Below are 13,801 nucleotides of genomic sequence, written 5' to 3'. Positions count from 1 at the left end.
CCACTACATTAGCTTTTAAATAGCAAGCATGAGACATTGTTGCTGTCTTTACTCACCACAACTTTAATTTATGTAGATAACATGTTTTAGACATATGATTGTTTTAATGTTGTGTTAGGACTGTTTCTTGGGGAAGATCCCAGGTTTGTGAGTATGTTTATCTTCTGTGTAAGGACAATTAACTGGGCAATGCCAAAACATACTGGGCTTTGATATTTTAAAGAGTAAAGGAAAAGTATTTCACGTTCTCAGCTGGTTTACAGATGTATAAGCTTTGTAGTCCATTTTCTTGTTCCAGCAGAGCATTGTGATAGTTTTTTCAATATATACCCAAAATAGGTAAGTATTGGAAGAGAAGTGATCTCCTTCAACTACTAAAGATATTATTCTGACTTCATTATGTTTTATATTAATGAATACAAATCAATATTGTTTTTTCTTCCTGAACTTTTAGAGGGTAGAAAAAGTAATATATTAAAAACTTCTATATGAAGTTGGAAAAAACATCTGAAATAAATATTTGTTTAAATGGCAAAAAAAAATTAAAGATCTTTGCTGTTAAACAGTGTATTCTCAATTTAATCTTATAGCAGAATTATAACCATATAAAACTTCTCATACATATTAAGTGATACCTGTATAGTTAAAAGACACGCCTGCTTGTTTGAATGCCAATCTTAAGATGTTATCAGTGTAAATTACTGAGTCGCTTTTAGAAATGTTTCATAGAATCATAGAAACGGTAAGGTTGGAAGGACCTCTGCAGATCATCTAGTCCACCCCCTCCCRCCCCTGCTCAAGCAAGGTCACCTAGAGCATGTTAGACAGGGCTGCATCCAGGCAGGCTTTGAATGTCCCCAGATTTAAACTGGGAGACAAAACTCCATAAAGTGTAATTCACTGCCGCTAAATACTTTGGAGRGGTGAGGAGGAGGTGATTAGAAAAAATATCTTTTTTTAAGTGTAGGATCGTTCTCTCTGCCTGTAATACATACTTTGATATCATAAACAAAGATGTGTCTGTATTAATTGACCCTCCTATGTCATCATATATTGGAATGTTGAATTAATTAAATTCTACAATATGAGTTATAGAAGAAGAAATTAACTTGGCTATTCTGCACTAAATCTCCTCCCAAATTTACCATAGAAAGCTGATTTGTGCATGCTTTCAACTTTTCAATACAAAACTAGTAAGAGAATTCATTTTATATCTTAAATCTCACCATGCGTTTCTTTTTAATACAATTTTGAAGGTTAAACATTCGAGACAATGTGGAAATGATCAAGGTCCATAAACAGCTGATTGAGAAAAGCAATGCTCTTTCAGCAATGGAAGAAAAATTTCTCCAGCTTCAAGAGGTAATCACAATTTGGTCAGTATATTCCACTACCCTTACCACATGAGCATGTGTAAATAGAAAACAAATATACACAGTTTTTGCATTTAAATAAATGTTGAATATGTGAAAATAAACTAAATAATACACTGCACCTGAACTAGCTCAAATGTCTAAGGGGTTTTTTTAAGTCTTAAAATTACTTGTTTTTTTCCAGAGGACTCTTAACAGATCTTAAAGATTGCATTTATTTGCAAGGYAGAATTTTTTGTTGTAGGAAGACCTCAGTTTTCTGGCTATCTGAAGAGAAGTCTGATCCGTTATAAGAGGGGTTTGATTTGAACATACTGACATACTAAACAAGGGGGACAAGCACTAGTCTTTGAGAAACGGAGGAGATTTGGCTATTTAGAGTTCTGAGGTTAGGACTTAACTTGTGTTCATCATTTCACAGAAGTTATTTTAGAGGATTACTCTAAGTAGTGGATTTTCTTTATCAAAAAACAAATTATGGTAATATGACTGGAATATACAGCTGCATAGTAGAATTCATATGGGTTTTAGTGATGCAGCACTTCTCTGCCTCTTCACATGTATACTTGGAGAACAGTGTATGCCTTCAGAGAGGCAGGATGATGATGACTTCGAAACAGGACAGTTTCAAAAGTAAGAATCCTATAAGCAATTGAGCTGTATAGCTTCTACTTTTGTGAGGTGATGTCCTTCTTATTTACAAGATGTCCTTCTTATTTACAAGAGATATGATTGTTATTCCTATCTGAGAAATTATCATTTAATTCACTGTAAGCAATTTTTTTTCTCTGAAAACTTCTTTCATTTGGATTTAGCAATATTTCATTGTTTAATTTTTGTTTTACACATGCATTCACAATTCTTGAAGTACTTGAAATTCAAGAAAAAATAGGATTCAAAACAGGAAAATTATAGAAATGAAAGTACGTTCTAAAATTTTAAGCCAAGTAAATTTTTAAAAGAAAATACAGAGTTATCAGCATATAATACAGAGCTTAATAWATAAAACTAAATAATAAACAATAAATAAAAATTGTATTTGTATAGTAGGATTTTGTGAATGTTATAAAACCCACAGAAGAAAAACTTCAGTGCTTGATGCAATGCCAAAATCTTGAGGCAGGAATATCACGACAAAAGTTAAGGTCTCTTATTTAGTTATTATCTGTTTATTTAAAAATACCACATGGATCCTATACTTGTACTCACTGCTGCCCGGAAAGAACTCGGAAGAACTATTTGTCATCCTTCATTAGTCCTCTTGAATCAGAGGCTGCCAAAGTCCACTTTTCTTTTTATTTTACCTTAGCCTCCTATTTTCAACCTCCTGCCACACAGCTGATTCTAGGGGCTCTTTCCTTTTTTTTTTTTTTTTTTTTTTTTTTTTTTTTTTTCCCTCAGAACACTCTTATTGCTGCTGCTGCCTTCTTGCTGCTTTAGCACTCTAAACAAGCCTTTTGCCATAAGATTTTTGTTCTATTCCTTTTTTTGTTGTATCTTTCTCCTGCTACATTTTGCTTTGCTCTACTTTTTTCCCAGACTAATACTTATATCCTCTGTGCCACAGCAGCTCTTCTATTAGTAGCTTTAATTTGATTTCATGCATGGAGTGAACTACATAGAGTGTAAATTCTAGGGGAGACAGGTTTCACRTGGCTTTCTATGTTGTTAAATAGAAAATGATATGTAAACTGTTCCATTCTAAATCATATGYGACTTTTTGGTAATTTACAGCAAACGTCAAGTTCTTGTGCCTCTCTTGGCAGCAGCTGAATAGAAACACATGCCCAGGATTCAAACTGGTATTTTAAGACGTTGATTCTAATATTCACAGTCAGAGCTGAATTTTTCAAAAGGATGAGTGTGTTTTCTGTCTTTTCATGTTTATTACAAGATAATGGATACAGTAGTGTTCCCACTTCCAGTTAAATGTGTTTGAAACACTTATCTATTAAATGTATCTAACTGTAAAATTGGAAGTTTGTAGTTTAAATAGTAAGTAAAGTACTTATAAAAAGAGCATTTTTTATTATTTCTGTGTATTGATCTTGATGGCTGTCATGAATATTGAGTTCATTAATCATCATTTACTTTCAGCTTCTGTGAGTTGAAAGGCCTATGCTACCTACATATTTTCCCTTTGAACCTGAGCCAGCCCAACAATTGTGAAACCACAGGATGATAAGAGCCTGTAATTCTATTCCATCTAATGCTATTTAAGTTGAGCTTGTTAGCAAACATTTACAGGATGACTTTGTTATTAAAGAATTATTATGTAGCCAGTTGAATTAAGGAGTTGTGCGGTCTGCCTGGAAGAAGAAAGGAGCTTGAAAACTGCTTTGGTTATGTATTTGATGTGAATGGTATATTTATGCATCTCAATTGCAGAATGGAAATTCAAGACTTCCTGAACTGTAATATGAAATATGCTGAACTTATACAACTACAATTTTAACTACTATAGAGTTAATTCTGATACTRAACAATCACTACAACTGTTGATTTTAGAAATGTAATTGAGAAATATAATTGAGAGTATTGCATTTGTGCAGCTCTTCTAGGTGGTATTCATCCATTCTCTTAAGGGAATTATTTTTTCTTGACAACTATGYTGAGGCATGTTTCCCTAAGGAGCAAAATCCCAGACTAGAAACATTAAGCTAAAATCATCAATCCAGCTGTTGCCAAGGCCTGAATCTTGGAATATTTCTAGAGAGAACAGGATAGAAAACAATTTGGCCATGATGGGGAAAAAAATTGCTGACAGAACAGTCAAACATAGAAAAATATCCAGGAAAGAATACATCKTGGAAAAAATTGTGAGAGTGAAGTCTTGGTCCCCTTAAAGTTAGTGAGGAAAGTTAATCCAACATAACGATGAAAGAAGCAGACACACACTGAATGATTGGAATGAAGTGAGGAAATATTTCAGGAAGGCATTATTAGGGATTCCAAGAGGATATTTCTGTAGAGCAAAAAGATCACAGCCTGACTGGAAGAGATTTGGGATCGACCTGAAGGTGAAATCAAGACCTCAATTGTAGTTTTTGTTTTCAACTATGTTAGAAATTAATGAAAGAAAAAAAAAGTGAAAGGGTCCATGAATGACAGCTTTGCCATTTTTTTTTCTTTATATATATTTAGTAGGTCAAAAGTGATGCATGTTACTGAAAGGGAAAAGAATTTAACAATTGGAGATTGAGAGGTGAGGAAGAAAAGTTGAGTTCGCTTGAGCAGTCTTTGGAAGGGTTAGATTGTAAAGTTTATGGTTTTGAGGAAGAAGGAAAGAAATTTGGAGAGATATGCAAATAAGAGAGTATAAAAGACATTTAAGCTGTCATTTCTTTGAAGGCGTTACTGAAATTCAGTTTATAGACACACCACAGAGCAAGAAGAGCAATGAAGAAAGACTATTTCATTATCTCTCTGAGTTAAGTCTGTGTGCTATGCTACATATTCTCCGTAAGATTTTTCTTATGAAGAAATAAGATATGGGAGGTTGTTGGATTTTTTTTTTTTTTTCAATCTGTTTGGTTTCTAGGATGTAAGCCTAAACAGTTTGCACAGGACTTACATTCAGCTTCTCTGTTATACTTCTTTCTAGGAAAAAGATTATGGGAAATATGAAGCTAAGTTTTCTTTTTCCTGCGAAGATTAAATATTATGTATGCTCACTCATGTATTTGATGCATAAGTTTTCATTTAATATCTTTTTAAATAGGAGAGTGGCTGTTGGGCTGTTTTCTCAAGTCATTCTTCTTTGAATATGATTTACATATAAATTCTTAATGAATTTAAGCATTATTAAAGCATTGCAAGATAGAGTACAATACTAACTATTATTTTGGAAATACRGGTTCTGTCAGCATCTTCCATTGAATATTAAAATTAGTTAAATGTGTAATACAAAGCTTAATATAATCCACTAAAGTACATTAAAATGTAAAAGAAATATAAGTCCCTTGTTAAGTTACTGCTGGCAGGGAAATATAACCAAGTACATAAGGAATATGAAACCATTAGATATTTACAACTATGGGTTAACAGAGCTGTAGTAAGTTCTGTGAGTAGCATAACTGTGGTCGACATTCTTTTTTTTTTTTTCTTTTTTTTTTTCTTGCTACTGCAGTGTTCTTGGTCAGTATGTCTAACCACTGTAACCACAGCAAAATCTTTTAATTGTTTAACAGATGTATTTCTTGGGTCTTCTCCTCGTGACTGAACTGAGGGTTTAATGTTCATGAGAGGATAGAGAATGCCACCTTCTCCTGGCCTTGTGTGATGAAAGTTTCTTAGCTCAAGAGTGTCTCCTGTTGACCACATTGAGAATATGTATTAAATGCTGCCAGAAAGGACCACTGGTGGAACACACAGAGTTTTGTAACCCTCACCCCCATCCCTTTTTTTTCCTTCCTTTCTTTTGGTAGAACCAAAGGAACCTGAAGACCAGCCATGATGCTCTAATGACAAAAGGTGATGAGCTGAATCGACAGCTTAAAGAGGAACGTTTAAAGTGTCTCCATCTTGAAAAAGAATTGCAATCAGTGATTATTTCAAAGCGAAGGACAGAGGAGGTGAGATTCTGATTCTCTTGTGCACAATCTGCTTTAAGTAATATATGTGTATAAGGGAAAATATCGTCTAAGTTAAAGATGGGATACCTTTTCATTGCTGAGATATGAACAGACCTTTCAAACACATTTAGAAGGCTGACGTTATAACATGTACAGTTACCAGTTAAAATACTGTGGCTACTGCTTGAATTAAATACATTCATAAACCATACCTGACCTGCATGTCACATATCACTGTGCCAGTATTCAGACAGTATTAGAGGAAAAGCATAGGGTTTCACTTCAATCCTGATACTAAACAAGTGCTGTAAGAGCTTTAAAGAACTAATCAGAAACTATCAGAATATTTAATTTTGCTGTTTCTTTACTATCACTATAACCAGTGCTGGTTAGTATTACTTTCACAGCACAGTTAAATCAGTCAGTTCTGTTTCTTTGTCYGTTGGATCCCAGACACAAGAGTCATCACTAGTGGTGACTGTGATATGGGGCCAAAAATAAAGCATTCTATTCAGTGTATGAGGAGTTAGAGTCTACAAAATTATTTTTTTTTTCTTGCATTTTGTAGCAACTTAAGTTCAGTTTTGTCACTAGGCTTACCTGATTTGAATGTAATTTACATGAACCATGTTTACTGAGATTACCTCATAAGTATTACCTCCTAACCTTTAAATTATTGTAATGCACATAGAGAATATCTTGTATGTTCTAGCTTCTTTTGTAACTTTAAAACCGTATCTTGCTTTAGTGAGTGCTTTGAAAATGTGGACTTGGCTTGCTGCTTCTGTCTGATCAGTAAAGATGAGCAGCCGTTACTACTATACAGCAGCCATTAACTAGCTAATACTATTCATATACCAGAACTGAATTAAGTATTTTTAGTGTTGTAGACATATTTTTTTGGCATAAAGAGGAATATGGTTAGATATTGTTCTTCAACTCAGACAAGTTAATCTCAACTTCATATAAGCAACATGAAACAGTCTGTCTTGGCCAAACGTAAATCCATTGGTGGAAAAAAGTATTATTTTGAAACTTCTAAATATACTTGCATAAAAACAACAAATGAAAGTTTTCCTGAAAATGCCTGCAAATAATTAACTAATCATCTTTATAAATTCACTGTAATCTCCTTTTGTACTGTTTATTGCTTGGAACTTTCTTCTTCATTTTAGTTACAGGATAGAGTAAATGATCTGGAAAAGGAGAAAGAACTCTTAAAAGAAAACTATGATAAGCTGCATAGCAGGTAAATTATGTTTTTTTCATATATATTAAACTTGATTTCCCATCCTGTTTAAAAGCTTTTCATAAAGTGTTCATGTGCATGCATGGGCATGTGCATACGTGTATTGACACACTTGTGCAAATGTATTTTTAATACAGTTCTTCATAACAGTAAGTATGTACGGAAAATTGTGTGGTGTCCAGCCTGTATTTCACCTGTTCTGTTGAAACATAGCAGTCTCCATCCTGGTTGTTCTAATACTCTTCAAATCAAATTTTTTCTTTAAAAAATTCTTGGTAAGAATTAAGTAGAATTAACTTAAATTTGAACATCAACTTACAAATTATTAGACTTTCTGATATATTTTTAGCAGATTATTGTTGAAAGAAGAAAAAATCTAGCTAGATGAACAGTTTAGATTAAATTTATTTTCTGAATTCAGGGGAGGGGATGGTTAATCTTTTTCTATAAATTCTTCCAGCACTTCTCCGTGGATTTATGAGGTCTAACATCAGACAGCTTCTACCATGTTTACTTACTTGGAGGGAGTGGGTGTTAATTCATTGTTTTTATAAAAGCTACCATTTCATCTGTGCTGATTCTGCTTGAAATTTTACATAGGCTCATATGAGCTTTTGCAAAAGTTCATGTAGATAGTAAGCTGTATAGTTGGTATCAGCAATCAAAATGATAAAGTTTTGCCAGATATGATTCAGGAAATATCTCTACTTCAGAAAGGAAGCAATTACAGTCAAAATTGGCAGAAGCATGTTAAAAGAAAAAAAGACCTTGAAATGAACTTTTCCTAGATTGTGGAACCTCTTACACTGAAGAAGGTTAGAAAGTAAATTTCCTAAAGCTAATTGTCTGAGAAAGCAGGAGAAATGCTTAAAGTCTTTTCTCTTATCAGAATGATTTCTCGTCTTCATTCAGTTTGTCAGTGTAATATCTGTTAAAAAAAAAATGATGAGTAAATACAATGCAAGTGATTCTGAGTGTTGTTTATAGTATTGTTACAATACATGTTGTCATTTTTGTTCTTTCTACTGTGAAATTTAAGATTATAATAAGTAAAAACTTATGAGTACTAATAGTTTTAAAAACTTTTAAAATATGATATATAACAACTATATAATCACAATATTCAGAGTTCTGTATAGGGGAAGACAGTCAATTGTCTCTTGCGTAAGTTTGTTTTGGATTCCTCCAAAGTTTGTTCATATAAGTATTTCTTTTTATTAATTTGTTTCCTCAATCGTTATGCAAAGAAATAACTTGTGCTAATGTATCAGCTTGCAATCTTGGTTTCAAATTTTCTTTACTTGCTTTATAAACTGGAGTGGGACAACTGAAAAGTTGTTTAACTGGATAAATCTAAATGTGGTTCTCTTATAAACCAATAATCTACAATATGGTTTTTCTCTATAATGAACTACTTTTTCTTATAGTCCGTGTTAATATTTATTCATATTACATGAATCCGTGTTAGTATACAGCTACTAAGAAATTAAAAAAAGAATTGGAGCGTTTTCATTGTATCTTTTGGAATTTTACTAGTTCTGTTATCATTTGATTGATGCAAGTTTACTACAGCACACTCATTGCTAGCAGTAGATAGGCCTGTGTCCACAGGTGCCAGAAAATTAATAAACTTTTCTATAATTTTTTTAATGGGGGGAGAAAAAGGCTAAGACCTCCTTCCTTGCTAATGTCATTCTCTTGGAAAATCCCTTTGAAGTTGATGGGAATTTTGCCAAAGCCAAGACTGCAGCATTTGATCTGARGAATTTACAAAGAACAAGTATGAATTTGTCAGTTGACTCGTATTATTTAGGCAGTATCCAAGAAAACAATTCATTTGGATAAAAGGTTTGCAGGAATTGTTTTCATATGACCTTGTAATGCAAATCTAGCAATGCTCAGACTCCCTCCAAAGGAAACAGTGCCAGATGTGGTTGACCATTTATAGTTATCCAGATGGCTTCAACTCCAGTGAAATACAGTAAATGTAGAAGAAATTCCACATGAATTCAAGTGTAAAGTAATCTTAAAATTTGAGGGAGGGAAGAGGTAGAAGTGGACTCTATTCAAACTGGCATAAGCAACTTATCCAAGCCTATATAATGCTAAAGTTAAATCCTGTCTTCTGAGTTGTTCTTCATTTAAACATATCCAGATTCTGAATTAGGTTCATAATAGCTGCTAATGATTTTTCTGCAGCATAGTCTTCTGAAAAACTGAAATAATACATAATCACATCTTTCTGTGAAGTAATTGTACCTAAAGATAATGAACATATATAGCTAAATAGCATACTTATTAAAACTTGCAGACTTTTTTTGGAAATCTGAAAACTAAGGGCATTTGTATGTCTTGTTAAGATTTTTTGCTTTCCTTACGGTAGTCAATCAAAATTTAAAGAATGCTTATGGAACATACTGTCTTCTGCATCTTTGCAATATTTTAGAAAGGACTGTAAATTCACTGTATTATCTTCAAAATTACAGTAGAGTGAAATGTATATTATTCTACAACCTAGAAGCTTTAGTTAAGTTATAGTTAAGCTATAAAAGATGCTCTTTCACACCATCAGATGGTATCTACCCAGAGAACTGTATGATATAAATAGGTAAGATTGATGTAGGATGAGAAAAGAAAAAGGTGCAGAGAAATAAAAATGATTTTCTGAAGATCACAAAGCAAGAATATAAACTCTTGCCAAACATTTTGGAGTCTAGTATTCATGTAACAATGTGTTTTCCTTTAATCTTCAGAAAAATTATTCTTTACATTTATTGGATATAAGTTAACTTATGTGTACTCACAACCATTTTACATAGTCATTGCCATCAAAATAGAGGAATTCCTTTTCAATCATCCAAGCTATGTGGATTGTCCCTTCTTCACTATTTCTCTCTTCTTTAGTTTTTTTTGGTTGTAGTTTTTGTTACATAAAACTCTAAAATATATATATTTTTAAAAGTAACATTTTTTTTGCTTATGAGCTTCCCCAGAGTGAGTAGGTGAGGAACTGACTCATACATTAACATATTTAAAATATAAATTTCAGATTTTTCACAAAATATGGATTTTTACATTTTTACTTAGGTGAATAAACTATTTTTGATTGATTAAGATGAAAGGTGTTTTTCCAATCAGTAAGAATGCAGCTATTGAATAGTAATATGAAGACCATAATACTCACCTTATAAATTATACAAAACCATGTTACATTTTTTCTTTTTACCTACTGGGAATTATACTGTAAATTATTTACTATACTTGCTTTTGCTTCWATCCAAGTTGCACATCTTATTGTGGTTTCACCAGTTCTGATTTTGAGTCCATACTTACTGCACACAGATTTGTAGTTTACTACTAAATAATGTATTACAGGAAAAACAGTATTTTAATTTCTTTGCCCACCTCCCTTCTTTTATTTCTTAGAGTAGGAAAAGGATTACTTTATATGTACTTCTTAATCAGTATCAGAGTTGTTGTTTTACGGTGCGAGAACTGTTGTCACTTTGTGGTCAACATTCCTTTGAACAGGCAACTGACTTTAGCCTCTACATGTTTCACAGATTTAAAAGAAATCAGGTGGGTAATCACAGTTCTCTACATTAAGAGGTTTTGTATGCGGAAAGAATGGTTTTGTCAGTTGTCAGTTGCTGAGGTTTGGAGTTGTGGATTACTCTGGAATACACATCTGAATTCCTTTTCTAGTCCCACAAAGGTTGCATGCTGCCAACTTTTCTGACTTTGGAGTTCTAAATTAAGGCCAGTTCCTTTGCTCATCCCACAAACTCTTTCATGTTTTTTAACCGCAGCCTGAGAAAGGCGCCTTGGTTTCAACAGCAGCAGACCAGCATATGTTTACTTAATTCCTAAGACATGATGACAGTGGTCTTTGTGCCACTAAAAGCTTTTTTTCTTTATTATTTTCTGTTGAAGTTAATTTCTAAAAGTTTTTCACATGCCACATATTTTATTGCAGTATCTTCAGTGTGACCCATGAACAGCAATGGAAATTAAAGGAACAGCAACTGAAACTGCAGATTGCTAAACTAGAGGCTGCTCTCAAATCTGATTTAGTGGACAAAAATGAAATCCTTGACAAGATCAAAGTAGAAAGAGGTATATTTCAGAAATAACCCTAATTTTCTCAGGAAGTGAGGTTCTCCTGTGCAGCAGTCCAGGTTAAGGTATATTTTTCAGAAAAGTTCATATTGGTGAGTTCAAAACTGCCGTTTAAGTGTGCATTGAACAGTATTCTTAGGTTACAACTAGCTATTAAATCCAGTTATTGCCTCTATACAGATAGGTATTGCTGAATGAGGATCATGTGCTTCCAGTTACATTAACTCTTCAACTGTTGGGTTAATATTTACTTCTGTATTCTTTTTCTCTTTCCATCTACATTAAAAATTTTTACAGGCAACAAGACCATCCGACAGGCCCTTTCAAAATATAAAACATCCATCCAACTGGATGTATTGTGCAAAGGTATATGTAACCTTTATAGGCCCTTAATGATAGTTAGTTGTCTTAATGTTYGAATTCCAAATTTTTAGTGTTTTTAATGTACAGCTGTAAGTAAAACTTGTGTATACATTTAAACTAATACAATTTTGTTCTAATCTTCTGAACATGTGTTTCAGTTTGTGTTTTTCCAATGCTGTAGGACAACTCAGTGAATCTTTGAAACCTTACAATCTTTATCTCAGTCCTGTGATATACTATGATAAAACAAAATTTACAAAACAAAAGCACAGGCAGGAAGGAAACAAAATGTTTTTAGGGCTGATTCTTCAAATGTTCAACTTTTCTTTGTGAGAATAATCTTGTAGAACTTAGTTGGCCCACTTTGTGAGCAATTCTTTTTATGATTATGGCTCCAGTTCAGCCTGTGCTTAATGCTGAGATTCTGAGTAGATCTATTGACTTCAAATATGAGATTAAGTATTTAAACACTTTATTTGATCAGAGTAAGTGTTTGCAAAATTAGCTTTAAGTGATACTAAAATACATAAAATGCCTTAAGCTATAATTATATGAAGTTATAATGTATGGATGCTTAATTTATGCACTTGAGACAGGTGTTAACTGTAGTTTGATTACACAATGCAGTGCAAGGTTTAAAGTGACCTTAACTGCATAAAGATGTCATAGATCTTACTATTATTTGGTTAAGTTGACTGTGGAAAATTTGGTAACACCTTTCATCTTCAATTTTTACTATGGGTACTGTGTTTAAGTGACAGGTCTTTACCACCTCCTTTCCAGAGAGACACYTACTCTACTCTAAACTAGTTCTCAAGGCTACTGCACTTCCAATTTCTGTTGAGCTAAGGACGCTACAGCTTGAGTAGATGTTATACTCTTGTGGTTTTTTACAAGTCTCTGTCATCCTCAGTTGGTTGAGCAACTTTTACATCTTTCTGTGTGGATCCTCATGCTTATAGGACAGCAGCTATTCAGTTTCCAGCTGTATTAACTRCAGTCCCAGTATCCCCCCACATGCRCACATCCTTCCAAGGGGAGTTTAGAATAGACAGTAGACATGACCTATTCATCAAGGGTAGCCAAGAAATGGAAAAATGAATTAAAACCTTTCAAAGCCTACATATTTAGGGTTCAGTTACAGCTTGTTTTCCTCATCAAAACTTGGGCACTTTTAATTGCTTACTCATAGTCACATATTTTAGATTATCTGCCTTTGCTGCACAGCCCCAAAGTTGAGCAGGAAAGGTAAATTTCAGTTAGTCCTAACCTACTGCCTGCTTRGTCATTTCTCATAATATGTTAGGTATTTTAAACTAAAAATTTAGGGTTTTTTTTCTTTGATATCTGGGGGTGGGTAGAAACAAAAAACTTTTTTTTCTTTCTTTTATTAGGTTTTCCAACTAAATAGGAAACCTCAGATAGGTTTGGTGAGAGAAGTCTATCTTTTTTGGAGGGGTTTTGGGGCGGGTTTTTGGGGGGAGGGGGAAGGGAATACCTTATTTCAACCTTTCTTTTTCTGCCTGTTTTTCCAGTGGGTAGCCTGAGGATTTATATAATTTTCATGGAACTAGTGTACGGCTAGTGTCCTCTCTACCTTTTGTAGTTGGCATATGATTCTTTTCCAGGAGTACWAAAGATGTTAAAATAAATGAAATCTTAAAGCTTCTTAATGCTATAGGAAGATAACATTATCTTGTCTTTTTTCTCTGTCCTCCTTAAGTATTTTTCTTTTAGTGTTATGGTGTAATTTGGATCTGAGCTCTTTCTAATTATTTGAACTCTACTTTCTAATACACAATCAAAATACTTCTAGACAGAAGGCAGAATAACACATTCTGCCTTGTGACTACATTTTCCCTTTTTAGAATACTGTATTTGCTGATGATTTTTTTTTCCACTTCCATTAGTCCTTTCTTTTGGCATTTATTTTGTCTTCCCAATATATTCCAGACTCTCAGCCATCAATTACARTTGCGGTTTGGTTAACATTCATTTTGTCTTCCTTAAAGTGTTGTTTCATGTAAATCTCAAAAGGATGAGATAAGATACCATAAAAACTAAGTTGAAACAATCCACTATTGGGGTTGATGTTACTCATCTCTTAAATTCACAAAGTGTRT

At 33.3% G+C, this 13,801-nt stretch overlaps 1 protein-coding gene across 8 annotated transcripts in view; it reads left to right on the top strand.

The window, feature by feature from the left end:
- RPGRIP1L (RPGRIP1 like) overlaps positions 1 to 13,801 on the top strand; it is an 82,558-nt gene that overhangs the window by 18,280 nt on the left and 50,477 nt on the right. For all 8 annotated transcript variants that reach the window (XM_085303861.1, XM_085303863.1, XM_085303862.1 and 5 more), the window contains 4 exons: positions 1,257 to 1,362; positions 5,801 to 5,947; positions 7,123 to 7,196; positions 11,173 to 11,312. In XM_085303861.1, coding sequence (XP_085159987.1) covers positions 1,257 to 1,362; positions 5,801 to 5,947; positions 7,123 to 7,196; positions 11,173 to 11,312 — 467 coding nt within the window. The remainder of the gene's footprint in view (positions 1 to 1,256; positions 1,363 to 5,800; positions 5,948 to 7,122; positions 7,197 to 11,172; positions 11,313 to 13,801) is intronic.

The sequence above is a fragment of the Rhea americana genome, unplaced genomic scaffold, assembly GCF_003343005.1.
Source record: "Rhea americana isolate MKP2758 unplaced genomic scaffold, rheAme1 scaffold_20, whole genome shotgun sequence".
NCBI lineage: Eukaryota > Metazoa > Chordata > Aves > Rheiformes > Rheidae > Rhea > Rhea americana.
This window is presented reverse-complemented; position numbering and strand designations above follow the sequence as displayed.